The sequence below is a fragment of the Cornus florida genome, unplaced genomic scaffold (assembly GCF_030987335.1).
Source record: "Cornus florida cultivar Cherokee Brave unplaced genomic scaffold, ASM3098733v1 CherokeeBrave_3.0.0_Hap2_Chr05, whole genome shotgun sequence".
In the NCBI taxonomy this organism is placed as follows: domain Eukaryota; kingdom Viridiplantae; phylum Streptophyta; class Magnoliopsida; order Cornales; family Cornaceae; genus Cornus; species Cornus florida.
The window spans coordinates 58463775-58491026 of NW_026775575.1; the positions used below are offsets into that span (position 1 = coordinate 58463775).

General features: G+C 38.5%; 2 protein-coding genes across 3 annotated transcripts in view; both read left to right on the plus strand.

The window, feature by feature from the left end:
- Nucleotides 1–15143, plus strand: part of LOC132306556 (imidazole glycerol phosphate synthase hisHF, chloroplastic-like) — a 33088-nt gene extending 17945 nt beyond the window's left edge. The window contains exons 10-19 of one of the 2 annotated variants that reach the window (XM_059803985.1): nt 7389–7451; nt 7598–7660; nt 7803–7885; nt 8063–8171; nt 8268–8321; nt 12082–12169; nt 12662–12699; nt 13636–13741; nt 14148–14314; nt 14842–15143. In XM_059803985.1, coding sequence (XP_059659968.1) covers nt 7389–7451; nt 7598–7660; nt 7803–7885; nt 8063–8171; nt 8268–8321; nt 12082–12169; nt 12662–12699; nt 13636–13741; nt 14148–14314; nt 14842–14901 — 831 coding nt within the window. In that variant the 3' untranslated portion in view covers nt 14902–15143. The remainder of the gene's footprint in view (nt 1–7388; nt 7452–7597; nt 7661–7802; nt 7886–8062; nt 8172–8267; nt 8322–12081; nt 12170–12661; nt 12700–13635; nt 13742–14147; nt 14315–14841) is intronic. The other variant, XM_059803986.1, reaches the window with a different exon arrangement.
- Nucleotides 15144–25623: 10480 nt separating this feature from the next.
- Nucleotides 25624–26698, plus strand: LOC132309323 (uncharacterized). Its single transcript, XM_059807638.1, has 2 exons — nt 25624–25967; nt 26071–26698. The coding sequence occupies exons 1-2, from the start codon at nt 25624–25626 to the stop codon at nt 26696–26698; spliced, it is 972 nt and encodes a 323-aa protein (XP_059663621.1).
- Nucleotides 26699–27252: the final 554 nt, after the last annotated feature.

Consider the following 27252-nt stretch of genomic DNA (forward strand, 5'->3'; position numbering starts at 1 on the left):
TGATACCGTTAAAAATGTTTGAAAAGACAATTTTACCCTTAATTTTTTAAATAATTTTTATTGTAAAATATCGAAAAATTGAAGGACTAAATTCCCTTACCCTCACTACAAATTTCACACTCACGCTTTCTCTCACTACAAACCCTAATCATCATAAAAATGTTTTTTTGTCTTCTCTCTCCTTTTTTTTTGACGTCGGAGTCTCTCACTCCGGCGTTTGCCGTTTACATTTATGTTCTTTGCTGTTGGATTTTGGCTCTTCGGCAAGGAATTTTGTTATGCATCGTTCCTATCTTAGTGTTGCGACCTTACCTCATCTCAATTTCAATGGTGATATCAAAAGTTGCTCTGTAGGCGGTGACTCGGTCTTTAGGGTTGATCATCAAAGCATCAAGGAACGTGAGTCGGTCTTGTGATCAAGCTTGGTTGGTCGTTTTGACAGAGATGTGGGGTGTATTGAAGGGATTGAGGCGTGGGCAACGAAAGCTTGGAAGGTTTCAAACAGAGTGAAAGTTTCTTCCCTTCCCGACGATCTTTTTCTGTTCAGGTTTCCGTCGGAGCATGAGGCTTTAAGGGTTTTGGATGAAGGAAGGAAGAGATGGGGTAAAGCATTGTTATCCATCGACATCTGGTATTTCACGGTTGGATGTTCTGCAGTGAAAGATCGTAGCATACGGAGGGTAAGGTTATTTGGCTTGCCCCTTCACCTGTGGTGTCATAAGTTATTTGAAGTAATTGGAAATCTATGTGGTGGATTTAGAGGTGTTGAGGCTGATGTCGTGGTTAGTGGAGAGAGAATCCTTCTCTACGTCTCTATCGGAAAAATGATGCCGGAGTATGTTTTTGTTGAGGATCAAAGAGTGGCCTTAAAGGTCAATTTGATTGAGGAAGTTACACCTCGTATCCTTCCGAAGTCCTATTATGGCGCTGGGAGAGTTCCCATATGCCGCGTGCTGCAACAATTATTAAAAGTGGTCGCTGGAATTTACAAGTTCGTCAGGGCCTCAAAGGAAATAGCCAATTGCATGCCCACGCGCCTGAAGCACGTAGAAAGTGAAGATCCAGGAGTCGTGTCAATCATGCCCTTGATTAGTGCCCACCGTCTCGGTTCGCCCGTTTCAAAAATCACCAAACACGTGGTAACGATCGTGGCATTAATGGAGCCATTCATGCAATAGCCACTGATGGGCTTAAGTTTGGGCTCGATGCATGTTCTAGGCTTTCTTTGTCGAATGGGCTCACCCACAGCACTCAGAAGATTAAAAGGGTCGTTAATTGGGGACCAGCAACCAGCTATCAATATCAGTCCTGAATGAGAAGTCGAGTTCTCTTATCTTGGCAAAGCCTAAGCGTAATGGGCAACATTTGAGCAACCCAATGACCAAGGTTACGCGGGGGCCCATTTCTTTTCTTAAATCAAAGCCCAGCCCACCTCACTCTCATGTCATAAGTCTTCGCAGAGCCCACGCTTTAATGGCTTCTCCGGAACTGTCTGGAACTCGCCGGCGAAGAGGAGATGGATGAATCTCTCTGCTGTCGAGACTGGTGTAAGACCTGTTGATAAGGGGTTTCGACATTCTCAATGCTGCGCTGACATTTCTGTTAATCCATAACTGAAGGGAAGCATTAGATCTCTGTCTCAGGACTCTCATGGAGTTCGGTGGTCAAGAAAAGAAAAGCAGAAGTGGGTGTCTTCTAATGGTACAGGTATGTCTTCAGATCTTCAGAGCCCTTCTTCTGATCCACCCTCTTCTTCTACCCTTTCCTGCGAGGTGATGAGGGATGATGCAGATGTTATGGAGAAGATGGATGGGTTGCCACTTTTGAACTCTGAACATAATGTTCGGTTAAATGGCATGGAATGTTGTAAGCTTGCTTCTCCTAGACAGTTGGTTACCGTTGGCAGTGAAGTTAATGATCTGTTTGAAGGAGTAACGGTTTGTGTGGGAAGAGATTTGCAGTTTAAGTTGTCCAATGATGAGGCTGTGGCTCTGTTCAAAGAGCTACGATTAAATGTTGCATTGCAAGGTCTCAAATGTACGCCTTCTGCAACAAATGAGGAGAATGAGGTTGGCAGTATTGTTGGGTTGGGTGATTATGTTACAGATTCAGATTCTGTTTATGAGTATTACAGAAAGACTGAAGAGGAATTGACTGATGACTTGGGGTCTTCCCAATAGGTCTGTTCTAATGAGCTTCAACCCTGGCTGAAGGATGACTCTTAACATATCAGTGGTGGAACCCCTGGCAGTGGTGAGACCTGATGATGAGGTAACTGATTTGGGGAGGGACTGGGTGGTTGATAACATTGGAGCTACTAGTGAGCTGTTGGGAGACTTTATCTCTTCTTCAAGCAATTGTGACTGGAATTGCGATAGTAGTCACTAATGAAGTTATAAATACGAAGCCCATATCGTCTTGGAATGGGATTCACGAGATTAAGAATCTCATCTTTGACGTCAATTACGATAAAAAGAAAGGCGTGGTGATGGAAAGGGGCAGGACTAGGAGTAGGAGTTTGAAGAAGGGGGGAGGGGAGTTAATCTCAACTGGTTTTTAACGAAGCTACGAATCATTACATGGAATGTTCGTGGTCTCAATGACCCGAATAGAAGGAGGGTGATGAAGGTAGCTTTAAGGAAATGGGGGCCCAGGTTGTTTGTTTGCTAGAAACCAAGATGGCATCTATTACTGACGGGGTGGTTAGAAGTTTGTGGGGAGGAAGGTTTGTGGAATGGGAGGCTTTGGAGGCTATAGGTTCTTTGGGTGGTATTTTATTTATGTGGGACAGTAGGTGGTTGTCCAGAATGAATGTGTGGAAGGGGAGATTTTCTGTTTCCTGTGAGTTTAAGATGGAAGAGGATAATTTCAGATGGGTCTTTTTTGGGGTCTTTGGACCGGTTGTTGATATTGAGAGACTCATTTTATTGGAGGAACTAAGCCACGTTCAAGGTCTGTGCTCTTTACCCTGGTGTTTGGGTGGGGATTTCAATTCAGTCAGGTTCCCGTCAGAGAGGTCTACTGGGGGAAGAAGGTCCATAGACATGGATCAGTTTTCTGACTCCATTGATGAGTACCTTCCATTGATCTACCAATGGAAGGTGCAACCTATACTTGGTCTAATGGTAGAGACCTAATTACTCTCTCAAGATTGGATAGATTTTTGATCTGTAGAGAGTGGGAAGAAAAATTCCCGGATGTTGTTCAGGCGGTATTAGAAAGGGTTACCTCTGATCATGTTCCTTTAGTTTTGGATTGTGGGGGTTTGTGTTCTTGGAAAACCCCATTCCGTTTTGAGAATATGTGGCTGAGAGTGGAGGACTTCCAAGGGATAGTTCATTCATGGTCGGAGGGAGCGATCGTTATAGGTGCGTGCCCAGCTTATATTAAGAGCTCTCAAACTCGCTCTTAAGCAGTGGAATAAGGATGTTTTTGGGAACCTTGAATGGAGGAAGAACAGAGTCTTTGCTGATTTTTCTGAGATTGATCGGCTAGAGGAGGCGGGTGGGAATGTGGAGTCTCTTTGTACTAGGAGAGCTTCCTGTCAGGCAGTTCTTGCTGAGATTGCTTGTATGGAGGAGATTTCGTGGCGACAAAAATCCTGGGCTTTTTGGCTGAAAGAGGGAGACCGTAATACAAATTTTTTCCACAGACTTGCTAATGCCCATAGAAGGAGTAATCACATAGGACGTATACGAGTAGAAGGCGTGGGGCTGTGGAGGGAGGAAGAGGTGCATAGCGGGATCATTTCTTTTTATCAGAAGCTTTATACAGAACCTTTAGGTTGGTGACCCAAGCTTGATGGTCTTCCTTTTGAGGCTATTTCTGAGATGGAGAGAGATGGGCTAGAGCTTCCTTTTACTGAAGAAGAAGTTCTAAAGGCCTTATCCAGTTGTAATGGGGATAAAGCCCGAGGGCTTGACGGGTTTACTATGCGTTTTCTGATGGAAAGTTGGGCGGTTGTGAGAAATGAAGTGATGAATAATTGAGTATCTTTCAGGAGTTTCATTCTACTGGTGTATTTGAGAAATCGCTTAATGCATCATTTATTGCCCTCATCCCAAAGAAGGGAAACGCTTCAGATATTAAGGATTTTTGTCCTATTAGCTTAGTGGGTTGTATTTACAAACTCATAGCTAAGGTGCTTGCTCAAAGAATTCGAGAAGTTATGGATGGGATTATTTCAGATTCCTAGAATGCCTTTGTTGGAGGAAGGCAAATTCTTGATTTAGTTCTTATTGCCGGTGAATGTGTGGATTCAAGGTTGCGTAATGGTGTTCCTGGAGTTCTATGCAAACTTAATATTGAGAAAGCTTATGATCATGTAAATTAGAATTTCCTTCTCTACTTGCTTCAAAGAATGGGGTTTGAAAGTAGATGGACGACATAGATTGAGACATGTCTTTCGTCTGTTAAGTTCTCAATTCTTGTGAATGGTTCTCCATTTGGTTTCTTTGGGTGCTCTCGGGGCACAAGACAAGGTGATCCATTGTCATCTTTTCTTTTTCTCATTGTTATGGAGGGATTAAGCAGACTTATGCGCCAGGCAGAGAATCTTCATCAAGGGATTTCGGGTGGGAAGAGATATTGCAAATCAGGTAGAGATTTCTCATCTGTTATTTGCAGATGACACTCTGGTTTTCTGTGATGCAGATGTGTCTCAACTTAGATATTTGAGGTGCATTCTGGCTTGCTTTCAGGCAGTTTCCGGGCTAAAGGTTAACGTGGCCAAGAGTGTGCTTGTCCCGGTCGGGAATGTACAGGACATCTCTTCTCTAGCTGCAGTTCTTGGGTGTAGGGTGAGTTCCTTTCCTATCCCTTACTTGGGATTGCCCCTAGGAGTTTCTTCCAGATTAGTGGGGAGCTGGGATTCTGTGCTTGATAGGTATGCAAAGAGGTTGGCAGGTTGGAAGAAGCAATATTTTTCAAAGGGGGGTAAAGTTACTCTTATCAAGAGCACTTTATCAAGCCTTCCCACTAATTTTCTTTCTATGTTCCAAATTCCATGCTCCGTTGTTGATAGAATTGAACAAATTCAAAGGAATTTCCTTTGGGGAGGAAGGGGAGAAGAGTTCAAGTATCACCTTGTTAGATGGGAGCAAGTTTGCAAGCCTATAAAACTAGGGGGTCTCGGTATTAGACGATTGATTCCTTTTAATCAAGCTCTTCTGGGCAAATGGTTGTGGAGATACGGGAAGAAAAGACATCGCCCTTGGCGTAGATTATTATCTTGCAGGTATGGGGATGATGTTGGCGGATGGACTACATGTCCGGTTTCTATTGCGGGAGGAGTTAGGGCTTGGAAATCCATTCAAAAAGGATGGGATGCCTTTTCTTCTCATGTTAGATTTAGAGTTCATGATGGTAGTTTCGTTCGTTTTTGGGAAGATCTTTGGTGTGGGAATCAGCCTTTATGTTGTACTTTTCCCAGATTATATAGTATTGCAGTTAATAAACATGCCATCGTAGCTAACTGTTATCAGCTTGATAATAGTGGGATTACGTGGAATGTTCTTTTTCAACGTTCTTCTTAGGATTGGGAGTTAGAAGATGTGAACATTTTCTTGGATCAATTGTATCGGCAGGAAGGAATTGGCAGGGGTTATGACAATTTGGTTTGGATTCCCTCTTCTCACGGTTGTTTTGAAGTAAGGTCTTTGTTCTTATGTTTGTCTAATTTTGCACCCTATGATTTTCCATGGAAGACTATATGGCGCTCTATGGCTCCTACTAGGGTGGCTTTTTTTGTATGGACCGCCATTTGGGGTAAGATTCTGACGATTGATAATTTGAGGAAAAGGGGAAATTATTTTGTTAATCGGTGTTGCATATGTAAGCAGGATGGAGAGTCAGTCGATCATCTCCTAATGCATTGCTCTGTAGCGCATGCTGGAATCTTGTTCTTGGGCTATTTGGCATGTATTGGGTAATGCCACGTTCTACTAAGGAGTTGATTCATGCTTGGAGAGGTTGTCGTGTGAGTAGGAGAATTCGTGATTATTGGAGATCTGTACCACATTGTATGTGGTGGTGCATTTGGAGGGAGAAAATTAGTAGAATGTTTGAAGGAAAGAAATCGTCTACACTAACACTACAACTTTTTATTATTCGTTCTCTCTTCAGTTATGTGAACAGAAGTTCTTGTTCCTCTTCTGATGATTTAATTTCTTTTTTGGATTCTCTGGGGTCGTAGACCCCGGTTTCTCTTATGTCCATGGGACGCATTCCCCTATTGAACGCCTTTTTTAATTTATTATTACTTATAAAAATAAAAAAAAAATTAATGAAGAAGAAGAAAAAGAAATTAGAAAATAAAGAAAAAGAAAAGAAAAAGAAAAAGATATATGGATGTATATAAAGAAGAAAAGGTGGAGAAAGCTGGTGGTGTAGATGATGAGAAATATATATATATATATATATATATATATATATAAAGAATAATTATAAATTTATAATTATAATTTGGTTGGTGTACGGATCATATATATTGTAAATATATATAAAGAATAATTTTTAAAAATAATTATAATTTGCTTGGTGTAAATAATGAGAATTATATATATATATATATTTATATATAGAATAATTTTAAATTAGAGGTGGGTATACATGATATATATATATGTATGTAAAGAATAATTATAAATTTATATAATAAAGGTGAAAGGGTAATTCAAGTCATTTCAACACTTTTTAAAGTCAAGAAATAGTTAGAAGGGTAGCAATGTCATTTTACATACAAAAAGGTATCTGACACACTTGAAAAGTAACTTTTGGGGTGTAAGCGAAAAACGGGCTAAACGTTTATAATGTGAGTGATAGTTATTTTCGAAAGATGTTTTAATGTGATATTTGGCCAGACCTGAGGGGGTGTCAGTGAAATTAACTTTATTTTCTATATTGTGGATGGTTATTCTGATTTTTTTTTTAATTATCCGACCGGGACTATTTAGCAGTCTCCTTATACTCAGCTATAATTTGGAAGCTTTGTCCTCTTCCTCACCCCTTACCTCAGTTAGTGCACATCCTGTAATTATCTTAAGGTTGGAGTTTGGGCATCAAATCTGCTGTAGTCTAATTGAACAATTCATCTCAGTCACCGCATCTGTCTTTGAGATAATTCTCATCTTTGACTGCATCTTAAGATTCTGACTCTTATTTTGTTGAGGTTTTTTTAATGATAAATTTGAAACCATGCCATGTTGATGGTGATGTATAATCTGTGGACTAGAATAGGAACATTAAAATGGTTGTTTTTGATTAATTATCATGATTTTTGTAATATAGTGTCTTTAAAGTTTGATGTTGTTGATTTAGTATGGCCTTCCTTCCTATCACTCATTGCTTTTCGAGTTGGTAATGATTAATGTCATGATTTTTTTCTGAAGGTTAGAAACCTTGGCATGCCAGTGGATCTTGCTGGACAGTACTACACAGATGGGGCTGATGAGGTGTGCATTATTTTTGGATAGATTTGGTTTCTCTGTCTTACTCTCAGGACCCTCGATTTATGGGGACCTTACGGGTAAAGACCCTTTTTATATCTTACTATAGACCAATGATATTTATAGGTTTAAGCCTTAATGTTGCTTGTTAGGTTTGTTTCTTGAATATTACTGGTTTCCGCGACTTCCCTCTAGGTGATTTGCCAATGTTGCAGGTTTGTTATCTTGTACTTCCTGTAAATCTCCAACATTAATGTTCACATACGTCACAATAAGTTATTATATTTTTTGTTTTTGCATCATATTTCGTTTTCAGTTTATTTGGTTTTATTTTTCCTGTACTTGTTTTGGTTGTAGGTATTACGTTATGCATCAGAAAATGTTTTTGTACCATTGACAGTTGGTGGTGGTATCAGAGATTTTACAGATGGAAATGGCAGGTATGCACATACTTGACTGTAGTTTTGTGAACTATTACTTGTTTATTAATTTCAGTTTTTCTTAAAAGTGGTTGTCTTATGACATACTCGAGTTCCTACTTTTCAGAAAAATGTTTTTGGCATGTTCACATTGAGGGTATTTTTCAAATGATTATGTCTAACACATTCTTTCCCCAGGTACTATTCTAGTTTGGAAGTTGCTTCAGAATATTTCCGATCTGGTGCAGATAAGGTTTCAATTGGCAGTGATGCGGTTTATGCTGCAGAAGAATATTTAAGAACTGGAGTATGCAACACAACTCATAAGATGTTCTCATGACAGGTCTAGTCATTTGTTTATTTTTATAATTCTGTCTAATGTTTCTTGAACTTCCTTCTAAAGGTAAAAACCGGAAAGAGCAGCTTAGAACAAATTTCCCGAGTATATGGAAATCAGGTGATTTCCTCTGCAATTGTGGATCATTCCTTGCACCTATCCCACTGTTTTAAATGTTTTTTTTGAAGTTTTTGCGCATCCATCAGATGTAACAAAAGAATCCTGAGCGTGTAACTTATGTGGCTTTTTAACTGATCACTGAAATATTTTATAAAATGACGCATAAATTTTTTTATTTTTTTTATGTGTTTTAAAAGTGTAGACTGTTATGAGAATAGCCAATTCAGATTGTGGGCATTGAGAGTTGAGACAAGAGAATGCTGATAGATTGACAGATTATTATACTATACCAGGATATCTTTCGAAGCCCTCTATAGACCTTGATAGTCTCTTTCAGCTAATTATGTAGAACTTAACAGAAAAGAAGCGAAGATTGCTATTAACAAGTCAATTCAATTGGTTGGAACAAAAGATCAGCAATTATATAATCAAATTGCAACACTGCACTTGCCTAAATAATAAATCATCAAGCTTTAGAAGCCCTGTTCACTACAATTTCAGATTGTGGGGATTGAGTACAAGAGAATACTCTGATAGATTGAAACAGATTATAATACTATACCAGGACATCTTTCAAAATCCTCTATAGACCTTGATAGTCTCTTTCAGCTAATTATTTAACTTAACAGAAAAGAAGCGAAGATTGTTATTAACAAGTCAATTCAATGGGTTGGAACAAAAAGAGCATTGACTATTGAATCAAATTGCAACACTTCACTTAACTAAATAATTGTAGTATTACATCAGGCTAGCTGTAGAAGCCCTGTCCACAACAAATTCACCAAAAGTATCCTACTTAATTTTTCCGTTTAATTTTGCCCCAGTCGTAGCAGAACAATGGTTGGTATCACATTTACAAACGAGATGTAAGGAGGTTTGTTCAATTCTTACCTTTGATTGAAAAGGACATGTATTTATTTTATTTTATTAATTCCAAAATTAAACAATGGAAAGGGTTCATAGAGATATACTATAGTGGGTTTTAGATAGGAAAGGAACAATGTTAAATACAAGCAAGGAATGATATGTTAATTAAAAAAAACTAAAATCTACAGGGAACTGATCAAGCGAACTTCCTTAGACACCAATATTAGAGCCGTCATTTTTTTTTTTTTTTAATTTTATTTTTTTTTTTATATATATTTATTTTATTATTATTTTAATATGGTTCATCGTTAAAATTCTAGAATTCTTATACAAACCACTCACTGCCCCCTATAATTGGTTATCCATCTTATGCTCAAATGATAATATTTCTGATGGCTGTTGAGATCTTCCTCCTGAGTGTCAAAATGTTGGCAGAAGAGTCAAGCTCTTGGTTCAATAGATTCATAATTTCAGGCCCTGAAAAAGTTAAGAATCAGACAGCTTCTTTAGGTAGCAATGAACATGACCCCTTTACATTATTTTACTAATGTAAGTTATTAAGCGGACTACTGATTTAACGTAATTGTAACTTAATTCCTCCTCTGTATGATTCTTATGTTTAACTACTCCAATTGATAACCCTTCATTGGTATTATGCTAGAAAGACTAGATAACTCTTTTTTTTTGGCTTTCTATTTCAGTTTACTAAAACATTCTTTTGTTCATCTTCTAGAATTCAAGGCAGTATGATGTGGTAAATAATTTGAGCATCTCTGTGTTGGTATCTCAAGCATCTCATGGTTAAACTTGGTTTCCACTTGGGAATTTCGCATGTGTGGTGATGATACCTATAATTTATTCAATTCCGTTAAGCTGCTTCTGCTTACTCGACCTTCTGTTGTGCTTCTCTGCTTTCATATAAAATATCATATATATATATATATATATATATATATATTTGGTTCACACAATTGGGAAGAAGTGATGAAAGAAGGAAGTTGTTTTTTGCTGTTTATGTACAATTGTATCTGTGTGATGCCAGGATATATAGAATTATACACACCCTAAGTCGCAAAAGGCCAGCTTCTGCCTTTGCTTTTCTAACTAAATTGAGGTGATGCGGGGATTGTTGTCAAACTTTTATCTCTTATCCATTGCATAACTTTGATATTCATAAACCAAACCTACTCAGCTGTCATCGTTGCGTTTAATTCATTAAGCAAGAGATGTATTAGCCTCCAAGTTGATTTTCTTTTTTCACTCTTTTCTACCCTAAGCAATTTCTCCTATTAGATTTAATTTTTTAAATTGATTTATTTTTATTTCATTCCATTTTTGTTTTGGTCGACCTCTTTGTCTCTTAACATTACACAAATCAATCTTCTTTTTCCCACTGACACATATGGACTGCGTTGAATACATCCATACCACCTAAGTTTACTCTCTCTTGTTTTCTCACTAATAGGTGTCACTCTTGATTTCTCCCTTATATGTTGAGTATTAACCTTATCTCTTTTAGTTACTCCTAACATCCATCTCAGTATATATGTGTTTGTATATTGAGAGTTGTTAAGTTTTATTCTATTGCAATGGTTTGTGTGGGTACAAAACCCGACTCAGACATGGCATTTGTAGAACTTGATGACCAGGCATGGATCACTAACGTGGCAACCAACATCCACGTTGCATCTCAATAGAAAGATGAGGTGAAGGTGTTGTGAAAGAGGGGCCCTTAATATCCCCTGACCATGACTTAAAACTTACGCGTGGACTAATCTTAAAGAAGCAAGGACCATCACTCACTCATGAGTAAACTTGAGATACCATTAAATGACAGAAATCCAATAATTAGGATGTCCAGCTTTCTGAAGGCACTCATGTTTGTTCATACAAACGTGGCAAGGACTTCTTCTCCTTAGATAAGCCTTGCTAAATGATCTTAGTGATGAAGTCTTATCCTCATATAAACCTCGCTTGAAGACCATTGTGAGAAACTCTTCTTTTTGAAGACCTCAATGAGGACCTTTGCTCAGATAAGTCTTGCTGGAGAGTTTAGAAGGGCATCACTTCAAACACCACCTAGGTTAGACTGGGACGTAGTGGGATTACATTGACCCGGTGTACCAACAACCTGTGTAATCCTTTGACTGGGGTGAGATGGTTGCTTTGATGGGATCCTGTTAGTGATCTCATCAAGCTTCCCCTGTGTTATTCAACCCGACTCGAGAGGAGAGAGAAACCATTGACTTCTTGAAGTAGCATTTGTTCATACTTCCCCTGCATTGTCTTCTTGTGATAAATGGCCGTCACACCTCTTTAATTGGCTATCTGACTACCATCTCTCTCCCTCTCTCTCTCTCTCTATATATATATATATATATATATATATATAGTTGGCATGAGTTTCAACATAGCCCAGTCCACTTGGGACTGGGTAGTACCTGACTTCATCAGCATATCAAGCCAACACTTCGTATTTCTTCTGATCTGAATTCTGGTATTTCTGACCCTGTTTCTTTCTATTTGGGTGGTTAATATTTTCAGTTCGCTTAAGTGGCTTGTATAAAAAGGACAAATCCATTGCACGAGGCTCCTACCATTGCGGGGTTTGGGGAGGGTTAGATGTACGTAGCCTTACCTCCGCAGTCTAACTGCGTGCTTATAGAACTGCCTGCGTAATTTCCAAGCATGAACTGAACTGAACTGAACTATGTCATAACACACAAACACACACATTAATGGATTTGCGTACTCAGAAATAGTAGCACCCCTTGTCCTGCCTTCCCTTTCATTTACCATACCCAACACCGCTTTTTAATGCATATATTAGAGTCTGCAGTTTAGAGAAATTTTTGAATCTGTGGTAAGTAGTTTTATTATTCATATATTGCAGGCAGTGGTTGTAAGCATTGATCCTCGTAGGGTGTACTTGAAAAACCCTGATGATGTAGAGTTCAAGACTGTTAGAGTAAGAAACCCAGGTAAAAGGACTATTCTATATGTTGTAAACTATTTTGTTGCTTTGGAACTTTTTACTTTATGCTGTTAATTCTAGTCGTTAAAAATCCATATTTCAATTTCTGTTGTTGAGCACTTGGAGATTTCTGATTGTGCCCTGGTGACAAGACATACTGGTTGCAATTTCCTAATTACTTATCAAGTTCCAAATTGGCGTCCTTGGTAAGTTGCATATGATTTGAAAGTTGAGAGAACAAAATCAAAGATTAGAAACCAGTTTGATTGATCAAGAAATATTCAAAGAGACGTTTTGCAAATAGAAAGAGTTTTGATTTAAAAGGTCATCTTTGCACCTATTCTGAGCATTGATAATGGCAGGACTGTCATTGGGGAAAGGCATTTTTAGATGGAATTTCCAAATCTTAATCTTCCTTTAAGGTTTAGTGGAGGTGTAGAGATGACTGTTTGAAACAAGTTATTATTTTTTTTAACTGTATTTTCAATATTGGTTTCAGGTCCTAATGGAGAGGAATATGCATGGTATCAGTGCACGGTGAGCCTTCCATGGTTTCTATAAATCTGTTGTTATTTATGAGATATTTAATATTCTTGATTTAACTCTATTCTCTTGTCTGCCATCTCCTGTAAATTTCCTTCGAATTTCCTAGTCCCCCATGAATGTTTACCCTGTCCTTCTAGAACAGGTTTAACAAATAGAAAAATAGGGTAGAAAATAGAGAATGGATTTCCCAGATGTTTAGAAGGTACAGTTTGACTTGCTCCAGCAATAGTGACATAAATTGGAGTTGGAGTGCCGGTGTGGAATTCCACATGGTTGAAGCAGTGTAGCTTAACAAGTTCCATTGGTTCTCACATACAAGGCACTTGGAATAGTGTTAAGGTTAATACCAGTAGGTGTACAAACTTTACGAAAGGGAATTGTTAACCTGTGGGGATGGGAACATGACTATAGTGCAGTTGTCATGGGGTTGAAATGTGTGGTTGAAAACAGAATGAAGCTGTTACTAGGTGAGATTAGAGTGGCTTCCCAGAGTGGGTTGTTATGTTGGACATCCAGAGTGCATTTTAGTGGTATGTATAGTGGAAATACTTGTGTCAATTATTTGGTCTGAGATTTTGGTGCATTGGTTTCCATTATAATAGGCTAAAAAAACAATGGAAAAAGAAGAGCTTCAATTCCAAGCATAAAACACTCCCTTTACCATCCATGGAAGCAGATTGAAGGGATCCATGCATTATTGTGACCTAGTAATTCTTAGAAATTGTAGTTCTGCCAGAACTATTTGAAACTTCTGCTCTTCCAAATCAAACTTTGTGCTGCTTTTTCGGGCACTCTCTTTATATTCTATTGCTCAATGAGATCAGAGTTCTTGGTGAGCTGTGAGCTGGGTTTTACCTTTTATCTTTTTCATTTTTTATTTCGGGGTGGTTGGGGGACCTGATATAACCTTTCTTTACTGTTCTGAAGGTGAATGGTGGGCGCGAGGGTCGACCAATTGGAGCTTATGAGCTCGCTAAAGCTGTTGAAGAGTTGGGTGCTGGAGAAATACTGCTAAACTCCATTGATTGTGATGGTGAATACAACTTCCATTTTTTCTCTTGTTAGTTCTGGTTGCTTCATTCTATATATACATGAAGGTAACGTATGCTAATCTGAAGTGACCAGCATTGTCACTTACTAAAATTAATAATTGGTGCCTGTGAGAAGTTGGTTTCTTTTTGACATCTAACAAGACATACACCATTCTCACTCGTAGCATCTTGGGGATGCTTATACCTTGCCTCTTCTTCTATTTTATATTTTTACAATCACAAACTTAATGGTGCTTTCTTATTTCTGGGAAACATCCAAATACCATGAGACATGATCTATTCATCTGCCAAGGGGCATTGTTGTCAATTATTTCCATTAAGGAATAGTGCCATGTTTATTCTATTTTTTTTATTTTTTTCCTTGGGTCCAATTTGATGCCTTTTCAGGTCAAGGGAAAGGATTCGATATAGATCTGATCAAGTTGATCGCAGATGCTGTGACCATCCCTGTAATTGCAAGTAGTGGTGCAGGAGCAGTTGAACACTTCTCAGAGGTATTCAAGAAAACATGTGCGTCTGCTGCTCTTGCTGCTGGCATTTTCCATCGGAAGGAGGTATTTTCAGAAATTATCAAAATAACCACGAAATTCTATATTGATAATGTACTTAAGCTTCCATATGAGGGACATGATGAGCAGCATCAGTTGCTTCATCCGGCACTTCAGTCCATAGTGGGCTAGCTTTAATCAATTCACTATAATACCGCCCCTTCTTTTAATCTGAACTTCTATGTTTTTCCTCTTCTTGCACTGATGCATTTACTTCATCGTTGTGCATAATCAATCATCAAAATAGATCTCCGTTGTTTTTTGAATTTTAAGCGCAGGAACAAATCCAGTTCTGGTTATTTTCATTGCATCATCATTGCCGTCTTTGCCTTATCCCATTCAAATGGGATTGCCCTCTTGAATTCTCTTCTTCCACTCTGGAAATAAATTAGTTCTTTGAATGTGAGAAAAAGACAATTTTGGAGTCTTTATATTTTGTTTGAGAAAACTATTTTGACGATATTTTAATAAGTTTCATGGCTCTATAAATTATATGTTATATTTTGTTTTTGATTCTGATTTTCTGGTTGCAGGTTCCCATTCAGTCTGTGAAAGAGCATTTGTTAAAGGAAGGCATAGAAGTTAGAATGTAACCGGTTGCTGCTGCAAACCCGAGCTGTTAAGACTAGTAATTTTACTGCAGAACACTTCCTTTTTTAAGCAATGTTGAGACTGTCCGGGTATCTTGTAGACTGTTTGTGCGTTCTTTGCAGCTCTGTTATTAATTTTGAAATGCTTTCATGTTTAACTTAAGTCTCGTTCTCAGCAACGAGCTTAATCTCGTTCTCAACGGGTTCATTCAAACTAAGAAATAATATGTATGTGGTTTGAGTAAGTCTGTTGTTTTTCTGTTTTTTTATTTATTTATTATTATTTTTATTTTTATTATATCTTGACAAGAAACTCACACTAACATTGCCCCCCTGAGCACTTGAACCCTCCACAGGAAGTACTACAGGACTATTGCACCTTGGTGGGCGATTTGGAAAGGAGTTGGCTTGACGTAAAACTATAAATGTGTTGGCCACTTGAACTCTCCACAGGAAGTACCAACATTGTCCCTAAGATGTTTGTTCTAGCCATTCCTAATAAGAGAAAGGGCAGTCATAAATTTCAAGTAGTTTATTAATCCAGTTTAACACCCAAGTACCCACAACCCATCCCATATATGTACCTAGGGTTGCTTGGGCTCGATTTGCTAAAAACTTGGCTCGCGAATAAATGAACAGAGCCCGAACAAGATTTGGATATTTGATTAATATGCAAACCAAACCCGAACACTCTTCCACTCGGCTTGCTAGGTCACGAACAAATTCATGAACGTGCTCGTTATTGGGGCTTGTAAATATACTCACACATATTCATTAGTTTGGGTCCATTATTTTTTCCAGTTTAACTAAGAAGTAGTGCCCATTTCTATCCAACCCAACCCCACCATATTCAATATATTTAAAATATCAACCCAACAAAAACTCAAAGCCCATGTTTCCAGCCCATTCATATAAACACTACACAACTCACACCCCATTTCTTCCCCAACCCTATCTGTGGCATCCTTTGAAGAAAGCAACGACAATTCTGCAACACCACCACCAGTGACTCTGCAACACCACAACCGGCAATGGTACTACCGTGGCTGAAAATAAATGGGTTTTTTGGCTCTTTCCATTTGTCTTTTTCTCTTGATCGTATCTCTCTCAAATCTTGCACCTCCATTGTTTCTCATATTGGATGGAAGAATCGAAGTGAAGGTTGAACATTAAGCTGAAGATTGGAAGTGACACACATATATACAATAGAAACTTGCAAGGTTCGGCCCAATCTGATGTGGGATAATGCCTTTGTAACATTGTTACTCACCCAAACTCGTAATGCTCTCGTTGTGGTCGCGTAATCCTTTATACTTGATATGTTCATTTGGATGCCTTCGGGCAGGGCGTTCGGTGTGGTATTAGATCAAGAATTGAGTCTCTCTTTGATACCAATTGTAATGGGCCGAGTGTTTCGCTGACCCAAAAATTTAAGTTATTAAGTAGTGCTAACACTAAATTTATATATATCTATTTCACTTTCCATGTGGATCTTATGTGGGGAGAATGTTCCCTTGCAATAGATGAGTAAAGGACTATGTAACGACCCGAACTCGGGGGTCCGAATCGTTTACCAGGTCCTTACCCGAACTCGAGGTTATCTAAGGCATTACAGTCCTTTCCTATGTCAATGCATAAAATATATATATCATACCAAAACTCATAGTATATCATATCACTAACATCACATAAAACTCACAAATGTAAGTAGAATGACAGCAGCGTCTAAGTCCATGGACACAAGTTATACGTCCATACTCCTCCAGTTTCCTGAAAATGTTAAGATAAAGGGTGAGCTCAATAGCTCAGTAGGTAATGCCTAAAACATCGGTTTTGGACTCCCTTAAGCTAACAACCAAAGAACAGGAATAGAAAGAAGTCGGGGTTAAGCAATTGGAGTCTGTACAGCATTAATAACATAGCAATCAATACACGCAGTTACATATCATAATTCTTCAAAATCATGCACATGATATGAAGTGTGATGCATCCCATCCCAAACTTGGTCTATACCGACCCAACACTCACTTTTCAAAGACCCGTTAACTGATTTTACTGAAGCGAGATTGATAACTATCCACGATTCTAATTCTGGCAAAACCTGGCAACCATTAAAGGGCCTAGTATCAACTTTTTTACGCCCTACACTGGGTTGCGCAGCCTTTAAGTCAAGCTAACCCCGAACTCGCAAAATTCGGTTCATTTCAAAATAATTTCCTTACAATCCTTTCCAAACACATTTCTTTTAAAAAAATCATTTCAACCTCACTTTTCCCAAACCATGCCCATGCCATGAATGAAATCATGCATGAATGAAATTGACCTACAAATGCTTGCATTTCATCAATTTAACCTTACATACTCATCATCGTCATCATGTATATACATATAACCTGAAGAAAACATTTCAACGTAAGGCATGCTCTTTAAACACCATTGCAACCAAGCACACATATATATATACATACACAACTAACATCATCTAGAGCATGCTTTGCCACATAAACACATAATTAACAATTAAAATTCTAAATTTATCATTTTAATCATGCTTAACAAGAAATAAAGAAACGAACTCAACTAAAATCAAAACTTAATGGTTTAGACATCTCTACCTCAAAAGTAGCCCAAATGCATCCCTCGCGGGAAAAGTCAACGCGGTCAATGCCAGTCAACAAAAGTCAAAGCCGGTCAACGGCGGCGGAACAGAAAACTGTTTAGTGGGAACGTACCCATCGATGAGGAGATTTTACTGTTCCAAAGGCTCGGCTCCGGAATCCGAATCCAAGTGCCCCAAAACCCCCTCCGAAGCCTTAGATTCAAAAATTTCAAAAATTCGTAAAATAATCACCGCTCCTCTGAAAAATAAACCCTTTGAGTATGTGATAGAGAACAATGAGAGAAACATTTTCCGTCAAAGAACCAAGATCGGAAACCCTACCAATTGGCCGGAAAATGGGTGAGAAATAATGATGCTCAAAAGAAAAGAAAAATAACAGAAAATGAGGAGAGGAGAAGACAACAAATAGATTTTCCTAGAAAGTACTTTGGAAGTAAATACCAAGCGATACAAACAATCTTTATATATTATGTACAATCCATGACTCTGTTTTTTTCCCTTTCTTTAAGTGGTAGTTGGTAAACTCGGATCACAGCGAACTTTCGTGTGGACACATGAACGCGTGATTATGGACTAACGGCTAACATGGTGTAAAACGGACATATAATTCCATGAACAGCAATCCATCCGCGACCCATTCTTTCATGCAGTAGGTGCAATGTATTTTTCATAAGTATTATTAAATTTCTCTATGTTGAACAAGGAATAATTTTTATAATAATTTTTTTGAATTTGGTAAGTTGAGTTAGGTGATCAATTGATATTTAAAATTAGTAGTTTATAAATTGGTCTTGCTTTCTCTGGCTCACCAATCTGCTCTTTCTGTTTCTCATACGCAGCTTGTGTAGTTCGGAACCTTTAGGTGTCTCTCTATCTGTGAACTTCTCAATTTCATGGCAGTGACGTGTTCATAAGCTACAGAGGTGAAGACACGGCAAGAACTTCACTGATCACCTCTACTCTAAATTGAACAGTGCCGGAATCTCTACGTTCAGGGATAAAAATGACTTGAAAAGAGGCGAAAAAATCTCATCCGAGCTTTTTGAAGCAATTCATGAATCCAATTTGTTCTTGATTGTTTTCTCCCAAAAGTACGCGACTTCCAGATGGTGTCTGGATGAACTTGTGGAGATAATGAGATGCAAGAAACAATTCTCTCAATTGGCACTACCCATATTTTACAAAGTCCATCCATCAAATGTGAGGAAACAAATTGGGAGTTTTGGGGAAGTATTTTTGAAACATGAAAAGGTGGACATAAACAAGGTGTTAAAAGGCAGCTTTGGCTGAGGCAGGGGAATTATCCTGGTGGGATTTAGATGACACTGACGGGTAATCTTAATTAATGTTCGCCAATTAATTACTTTACTGTGAGCTTGTTTCGAACTGCAAATGCTTATTTTGATTTTTATTGCATAATCTCTGGTATATGCTTATATAAATTCAATTGCAGTGTCTCTTTGTAAAGCTAAACATGACATAATCCATAATTGATATAACAGCAATTGGATATTTTAGTGCACTTGCCATTCTATATTCTAGTTTGTCAGTTTGCAGTGGCTAGAGCCAAACTTCCTATCAATTGATTCGAGTTTGTTAAATTCTTTGTTCTCGAATTTTCACTTGTTTTTGACACAGTAAAAGTGATAAAAATGTTCACATGGAATGAAATTATCTTGAATTTACAAGATAAAATACTTTAAATCTATTAGATGGTAACTTTAAACCGTACATATTTTTATAATAGAATAAAATTCTAAAGCTTTTAAGGAAACTAATTCTTAAAAGAATATAAAAATACAAAGAAACAAAATAAAAAATACAAAAAAATTATCTAATACTAAAAACTCTTTAAAAATATAAAATAAAAATAAACAAATAAATTTAATTAAAAAATTACTAAAATATGTCTTACAACAGTCCCTTTACTTTAAAAAATCCATCCTCGAGTTGACTGCCAATGAAGTAAATTAAAATCTGCTCAGTTCCACCCTCATCAATGCTATCTTAGGTAATGATCTCCATTTTTCGCCGCTAGAGCTTCAGGATTAGGGAAAAAAACAGCATCCACAATATTCAACAATTTGTCTGACTGTGTCAATGGTGTCCCATCAGATAAGACTCCAATTTCACCCTTGTATGCTGCCTTAAAGGAATATTTTGTATTGGAAAACGAATCAAGGGATAAGTCCATCCCTTGCTGAACCATATCTTCATTTAAATATTAGATTAACTATAGTGGCAGATTTGTCTTATTGACAATTAGATAAAACTTAATTTTTTTTTTTTTTTTTTTTTTTAAGACAATGGCACTTCCTCCTCCCTGTCAATTGCATGCCTAAATAAGGATTGTGAAATGTCTAAATTGTCCCTTATTATTTAATTATTTTTTAATATAAAATATCAAACATGCTAAATTACTTAAATGCCCATATCATAAAGCCCTTGGATAGATGAACCCGATTCCACTCTCTTTTTTTGATCTTCTATGCCCGGTAATGCATTATTTTTCCTGTGGGAGGCCTAATAAGCTGTTGAGGGCGAGGAGCATGTGAGGTTGCTGATGTATTATTATTCATAATTTTATCTTGAATTTCATTTCCTTCTCTTCCACTGAATCCTTCTAATCCACTGAATTAACACACCTCTGCAAATACAAGGGTCTTTAGATTCTTATACGTATGTATTCCCAACCATATGCAGTGGAACACATGATAAACCCACTTGTATGAATTCATATTGGTATTGTTATAAAAATCGGAGAGAAAAATTCAAGCTACAAACACTAGATATTCACATCGTTTGCATCACACAATTAATATTGTTTTCTTAAAAAAATAATTAAATAAATAATCCAAATAAATCTCAGAAAACCCGAATTATTCCATGCTTTCTATCTCCCGGCCAATCATGGAGACCGATATTGTCTCATTGTAATAAAAACCTAAATCACAGACAACTATGGCCGCCCATCTCTCCCCCCCACCCCCCTCTCCCTACCCACCATCGCCGCCATAACCACCATCCCTCTCCTTTCCTTTCTTCCCCTCTCTGTTCTCTCTCCCCTCTCCACCCACCGTCGCCACCACCCCCAATGTCGCAGCCACTGCCACCATCACTCTCCTCTCTCTTCTTCCTCTATCTCTCCTCTCCTTCCCCCACTGCTACCATCACCATCTGGCTCTCGTCGTCGAAGTGGTGGATGTACTGGCTGAATGGAGAAGTTTTATTGTTTCGCTTCTTATCAGTTATTAATTCTGTTACACATAAAACAATTACCAATCCAATGGCTGTATTAGCCGAATCTATCCATGACATTATCTGGGTAAGACACCTATATGTTTGACAACAATGAAATTGATTGTTGTGCTTTAACATGGACAGATTCATTGGAGAACAAAATACATAAACGTATTTGTATATATATAATACACACACCCATTTACAAATAACAAAATCCAAATACACACACACTTAGGTTAATTCACACTTATACACACACATATTATATATACACGCCCATTTATTTATTTTTATTGCAAGAACTATGCATTTGTATATATTTTTGGCAGCATTGGCGATTTTTCTGGAGATTGATTCATTTTTCAAATGGTAATCAAATTAGATTGTTGGTTAGTGAAAGTGTATATATATGTGTATGTATTTGTGCTATACTATGTATATATGTATCTATAAATTGTCAAGGTTAAAAGGGTAATTGTATAATTTAAATAAGTCAATTCAAAAGTCAAAGAGCATCAAAGTCAATTTACATTGTGTCAAACCAGTTAGGGGGTGTCATTGTTAACTTAACATTTCAAGGGAGTGTCATTGTCCAAAAAGGGATCAAGTTTCATCTGTTGTTAATAGGACAAACCATAGGGGTTGTCACTATAATTAACCCTTAAATATTTATTTTGAAGCCCCAGTGCCATCTAAACTCTTTGTCATTAACTGAACCGAACCACCCAAAATTCTATTTAAATCTGGATGCACCTCCATAGAGATAAGACTCCCGTTAAATTCTTGGGCACTTATCTTTCACATATGAACACCATTATTGAAGGTGAAGATGCCAGAAAATACCATTCTATATTAGGAAAAGATTTTCTCACAATTCAAACAATTTGCTTCTTTCTTTATCTAACTTCTATTTATAGAAGTTTACACTTGTCCTAATTTTTTTTATTCTGCCCTAGGTTGTTGGTTGACGGACCTTCCTTCTTCATGGGGTGGTCCGTCTACACCAAAGAGGCCCTAGCCCAGGCCCGTTTTCATTATTTTCGACTAAGTACAATTTGGGCTTGAACCATGGACCTTATGGATGATGAGCAGTCTAGTCGGTCGGGTCTGTTTGGCTGCATCTAGCCCACCCAGGCCCGTCCATATCTCCCAAACTCTTCATCTGCCCCTTTAATTTTGCCATAATGATTTGGGTAAGATTAATGTGTAATGACAGCGACGAAGGCTATGATTGGATGTGACGGTGTGGGATGATGTGTACAAGCGAGAGTTGTGTTGGGTGCTTCGGTTTTTGAATCGCCATGATTGCTTTTTGACTCTTGACCGGCCTTAAGCTCCTATAAATTGAAGGCGCCTTTGTCCATTTCCCTCTCTTATCACTGTCAACCAATTGCTGACCATGCGATTGGCTCCACTCGCCATCTATATCAGTCATACCTGTAATGAAATACCAAACAATTGAACAAAAAATCACAGTTCCAAAAAAAAAATTTCGAACAAAATATGTCAAATCTCTTTGTCCTCAATTAGGTCTAAGCATACCAAGTGGTTTAGTGGTACAAGGATTCTATTTTTCAAAGGATGGTCAGAGAATCGAACTCAGTGGAGGTAATGTGTGTGAGTCCCCACTAAAAAAAAAAAAAAATTTAGGTCTAAGCATGAATCACTGGATGGTTCATTATGAGGGAATGATTGGTACTACATGGTTATCTATGTATTTTACAAGAGTACTAGTACAAGACATTTAGTGGCATGGAGGATTTAAATTAATTAAGCTAACCAACATACAAAATCAAGTCTCTTTGGTGGCTCAGATTTCGAATCTACTGCCTTAAATTTAGTCTGTCGAATGATCCACATTTTCAGATTTATTCATCACACATACTCCAATTTGATCATTCTCCATCTCCACAGCTGTTGTTTAGGATCAAAGCATGGCTGAAAAATCAAAGTATTAGCAAGAGTATCACAAAACATATTCCATCGCGCTTTAAGAAGCATATATCAAACAAGGAATCAAATACAGCCAATCCTAAAAGTCCCCTCGGGCAGCCACAGGGATGTTAAATATGCAGGAAGGGAGATCACCAAGAAGCTGACACGTACATTACGTTGTCTCTTGGTGTGTCTCAGCAACTAGAAGGTTTATATACTTGACCGTGACTGGATTACACACAACAACAGGGTCATTACAAAACGATGGATAAGACAACAAAGGATCCCAGAAACTATTGCATGAATTCAAAATTCCAATTTTTTTATGTTTGGGATTAGCTCTGATGAAGGGTTTCCTTTCAATCTCTGATCTAGTGGGGCAACTGATTGGGCACCACCATTTTTATTGTTGAGCACCATTTCAAAGTTGCGCAATGGGATCTTTAGTTTGGTTTCAAGATTCATGCCAGGTCTTTTCTTTGGTGTTTTCGTAATGAAAAAAATGACCCTGAGAAGATCGAAAGGTGTATTAGCCTAAATGAATCACAAAATAATAAAAATAATGAAGAGAAAATAAACATAATATCAAAACCTAAACTGTCAAAACTTCTTCTGGTAAATTGCTAATTCGATCTTTATAAGAGTACATGAGTGGACTCACAACTACTCTTTCATCTTCGACGTCATCTCCTTGCTCACCATCTAGTATGGGAACTTTGCTCTTCATAATCTATGTGAACTAATGAGGTGGTGTGATTTGTGAAGATGAAAACCTAGGAATCCAATACATGTCCATTTATAGCGTTTCTTTTAGGGTTTTTGCTTCCCTTTTTGGCAGACTGAGTATATATGGTAGGTCCGAAAATAAAAGTATATATGGTAGGTTGGTTAAACGGTATTAATTTGTCATTTATCTGCGTATTGAATGCCAGTCAAGCAAAATAATTAATTAATTATTTTTTTCTTATATATATATGGTAGGTTGGTAGAACATAGTTTGACTTCAATTATTATTGATAAAACGGTGGAAAAGAATTGTTTTTTGGCCAAAATATTTATTATTTTATATAGGCACCTTAAAATTTTTGGATGATATAATTTTTCAACGCCATTTATTAGCCATATTTTGATTATTAGTTTGGCTCTGTTGTCATTTTATTTATTTAGATATATAAAAGAATTTACTGTTACACAGTTAATTAAAAACAGTCTTTATTCGTCCTTATAGCCATGCAAATATTGAACTTTTTTTTTTTTTTTTTAATGATATAATTTTTAAATTGCAGCCGAGGATACCAAAGGCGGTATGGGCCGGATCAAACCCACATGGTGAAGAATGGGCCAGACAAATGGCCTGGGCCCAAATCAAGCTGTCGTGAGGCAAGCCCAATGTCGAAGAGTGAAGCGAAGGCCTAAAAGATGAATGGATCTATGGATACAAAAGCCTCGATGATGAGCCCAATGGAGGAAGTTAGTTAGGGATCTTCTAGAACATTGTAAACAATCTATAAATAGGTGAAAAGTGAAGGAAAAGGGAATCGAAAATTTTAAAGTGTAATGAAACTCTGTCAATTTAGAGAGAGAAAATTTCTTGCATCTTCAATGGCGCCGTTCGTGGGAATCGATGAGAATTCATTGACGATTCACTCAGATTGATTGGATCTAGTAGTGTAGCGCGTGAAGACGAAGCCTGATCGTTGAAGGCAGAATCAAGATCGATGAAATCGTGATCGGAGAAGTTGGCGTTCGATCTACGCAGTTCTGATTTGTGCTTGTTTTGGAGAGCTGTGCGGTCGAAAGTTGCTGAGATTGCTGAATTTGGCAAGTTCGTCGCCGGAGCAACTCAGATCTGGTTAATCACGATCAAAATTCAGTTGAGCTAGAATCCAGATCTAGAGCGTCAGCATTGGCAAAACTCAAATCTGATCAGAAATTTGTGGTTGATGACTTTGCTATGATCCAGAATGATGATCGGAGAAGAGAGTTCGAATCCAGTGGAGAATAACTAGCAGATGAAGCTTGATGAACTGATGAACTGATGAACATGATTGAGGCACTGAGAAAAGAAAATGCAGAGTTGAGAGCTGGAATGGAACGCCGAAAGGTTCCAGTTGCTCCACGACCGCCTCCGGTGGGAGAAAGACGCGTGCGACCTGATGACGCACATCAAGGTGAGCAAGAAGGAGATAACCACGTCAATCTCCATCGCGAGGAGGTTAGGTTTACCGCCAAAAGCTCGTCGAGCTGAGGATCGAGAAGGATCTGTACATCTTGATCCACATCGTGAGCATATCAGGCGGGACGAAAATACAGCTTTCAATCCGCATCAGGAAAGGCACAATCACGAACAGGATATGGAGTTTGATTGTCACAAGATTAACTCGCCATGGGAGAAAGAGTTCACTGAGGAAAGGTCGTTCGATCCACCTTATCAGCCTTCAATGGCCACATATGATTATAGGAGTTCGGAAAGAAGATCTACAGATCAAAGAATTGTCACGAGGTTTGAAAGAAAGAATGAGGCCCTCCATTCGGTAGCATGGACTATTGATTCGCCATTTATTGACAAGATCCTGAATGCTCCAAGCCCGAGGAAGTTTTCCATGCCTATTTTCATTCTGTTCGACGGAACGACTGATCCGATTGATCATGTATATCACATTCAGTTGAAGATGGCATTGAACACAGAGAATGATCCTTTGATGTGCAAATGTTTTCCTACAAGCTTAGCTAGACCGGCGCTCAACTGGTTTAAGAACCTGCCGAGGGGCTCAGTGGACAGCTTCCGTAGCTTGTGTGATCGGTTCATAAGCCAATACTATGGGAATAAGCGCCCGACTAAAGATATCTCTAGCTTGTTCGCCATGAAATAGCATGACGATGAGCGTCTCCAAGCTTTTCTTTCCAGGTTTAACCTAACTAAGAGTATGGTGATAGAGTGCCATCCTTCCACAGCAGTTCAGGCGTTCAAGTTAGCTATGACCCAAGGGACACCGTTCCATACCAGTCTGGTGGTGAACACGCCGAAGACAATGGACGAGTTGAATGAGAGAGCTGATGGTTTCGTGCGCCTAGAAGAAGAAGAAGCAGCTAATGCTAGGAAGTCATCTATCATCTCCACGGAAGAGAAGTCTAAAGCGAAGATACGACAGAAGCAAGGTCCTATGCAGCGTCAGACCTCCTGGAAGGCAGAGAAGAGACCTAGGGAGGATGACTTGGTTACTCCACTCAAAGTTACGCTGGCAAGGCTATACCAAGAGAACAAAGATAAGTTTCACCCTCCCTTGCCAATTAGACAACCTCTTGAGCAGAGGGATAAATCTAAACATTGTGCTTTTTTATAGTGATTTTGGTCATCAGACTAATGAATGCAGGAACTTAAGGAGACAAGTGGAGATGCTGATCGCTAGGGGAGAGTTTGCAGGGTATGCTCAAAGACCAACCCAAGAGCAGAATCGACCAATTGAGCAAGTCAAAAGAAATCAAAAGCCGAATCACCATAACATTCAGCCCGTTCGGATTATAAATGCGATTCATGGTCAACCTAAACGAGCCGAAGAGTCCGAAGAATTGACCCGAACGCGTCTTCGACAAGCACAAATGAAGAGAAGAATAGGCAGTGTCAACACTCTGTACCAGCAGAGCGCATCAACACAGATAAGATTCGATAAAGCGGACTTGATGCGAGTTCAGATTCCTCATGAAGACCCCCTGGTCATTAGTTTAACAGTGGCAGAATGTTTGGTACGAAGGGTGCTAATTGATCCAGGAAGCAGTGCTAATATAATGCCTAGAGTCACCTTCGATCGGCTGGAAATCAAACCAGAAGAGCTCAAGTGTACTGGGAATCCACTATTGGGATTTGATGGAAAACGAGTTGAACTGATCGGTACAGTAGAGTTGCTTATCCGGGCAGCCGAACAAGACCTTATCGAGAGCTTTGTGGTGGTGGAGATCCATCCTTTTTTACAATCTACTGATGGGGAGAGGGTGGATTCATAGGGTACAGGGAGTCCCATCGACCCTACACCAAGTGATGAGGTGCTTAGGTTTGGACGGGAACAAGGTGATTGACATCCATGGAGATCAGGTTGCCGTAAAGGAATGTTACTCAGTGACTTTGAAAGCTGCAGGGAAGGGGAAAGCTCCTATTCGCCCAGCTATCCCACAATAGCAATTAAAGAAACCTCCCTCAGGCACGAGTGGGGAGGAGCTTCCGGTGCAAACTGAGGAACCCCTAGTTGAAGTTCAAATTAATCATTTAAGGCCAGATCAAACCACAAAGGTAGGTTCTGGGCTTACCGAGAAAGAAAAACATCGATTGGTTGATTTCCTCTCCCAGAACGCCGATGTATTCACTTGGAGCCATCTCGACATGCCAGGGATCGATTCCTCAGTATCCTGCCATTCTCTTAATGTAGATCCGTATGTCAAGCCAGTGAGGCAAAAGCAGAGAAGGTTCGCCCCGGAACGCAACCAAATCATTGGAGACGAAGTTAATCGATTGCTGGAGGCTGGGTTCATTAGAGAAGTACAGTACCCGGACTGGTTGTCGA

What these genes read in the sequence shown, in the direction of transcription:
- LOC132309323 (XM_059807638.1), top strand. Translation starts at nt 25,624, where the DNA reads ATGGTGATAGAGTGCCATCCTTCCACAGCAGTTCAGGCGTTCAAGTTA. An exon ending in TACCAAGAGAACAAAGATAA is followed by an intron (nt 25,968 to 26,070) that starts GTTTCACCCTCC and finishes TAATGAATGCAG; the next exon opens with GAACTTAAGGAGACAAGTGG.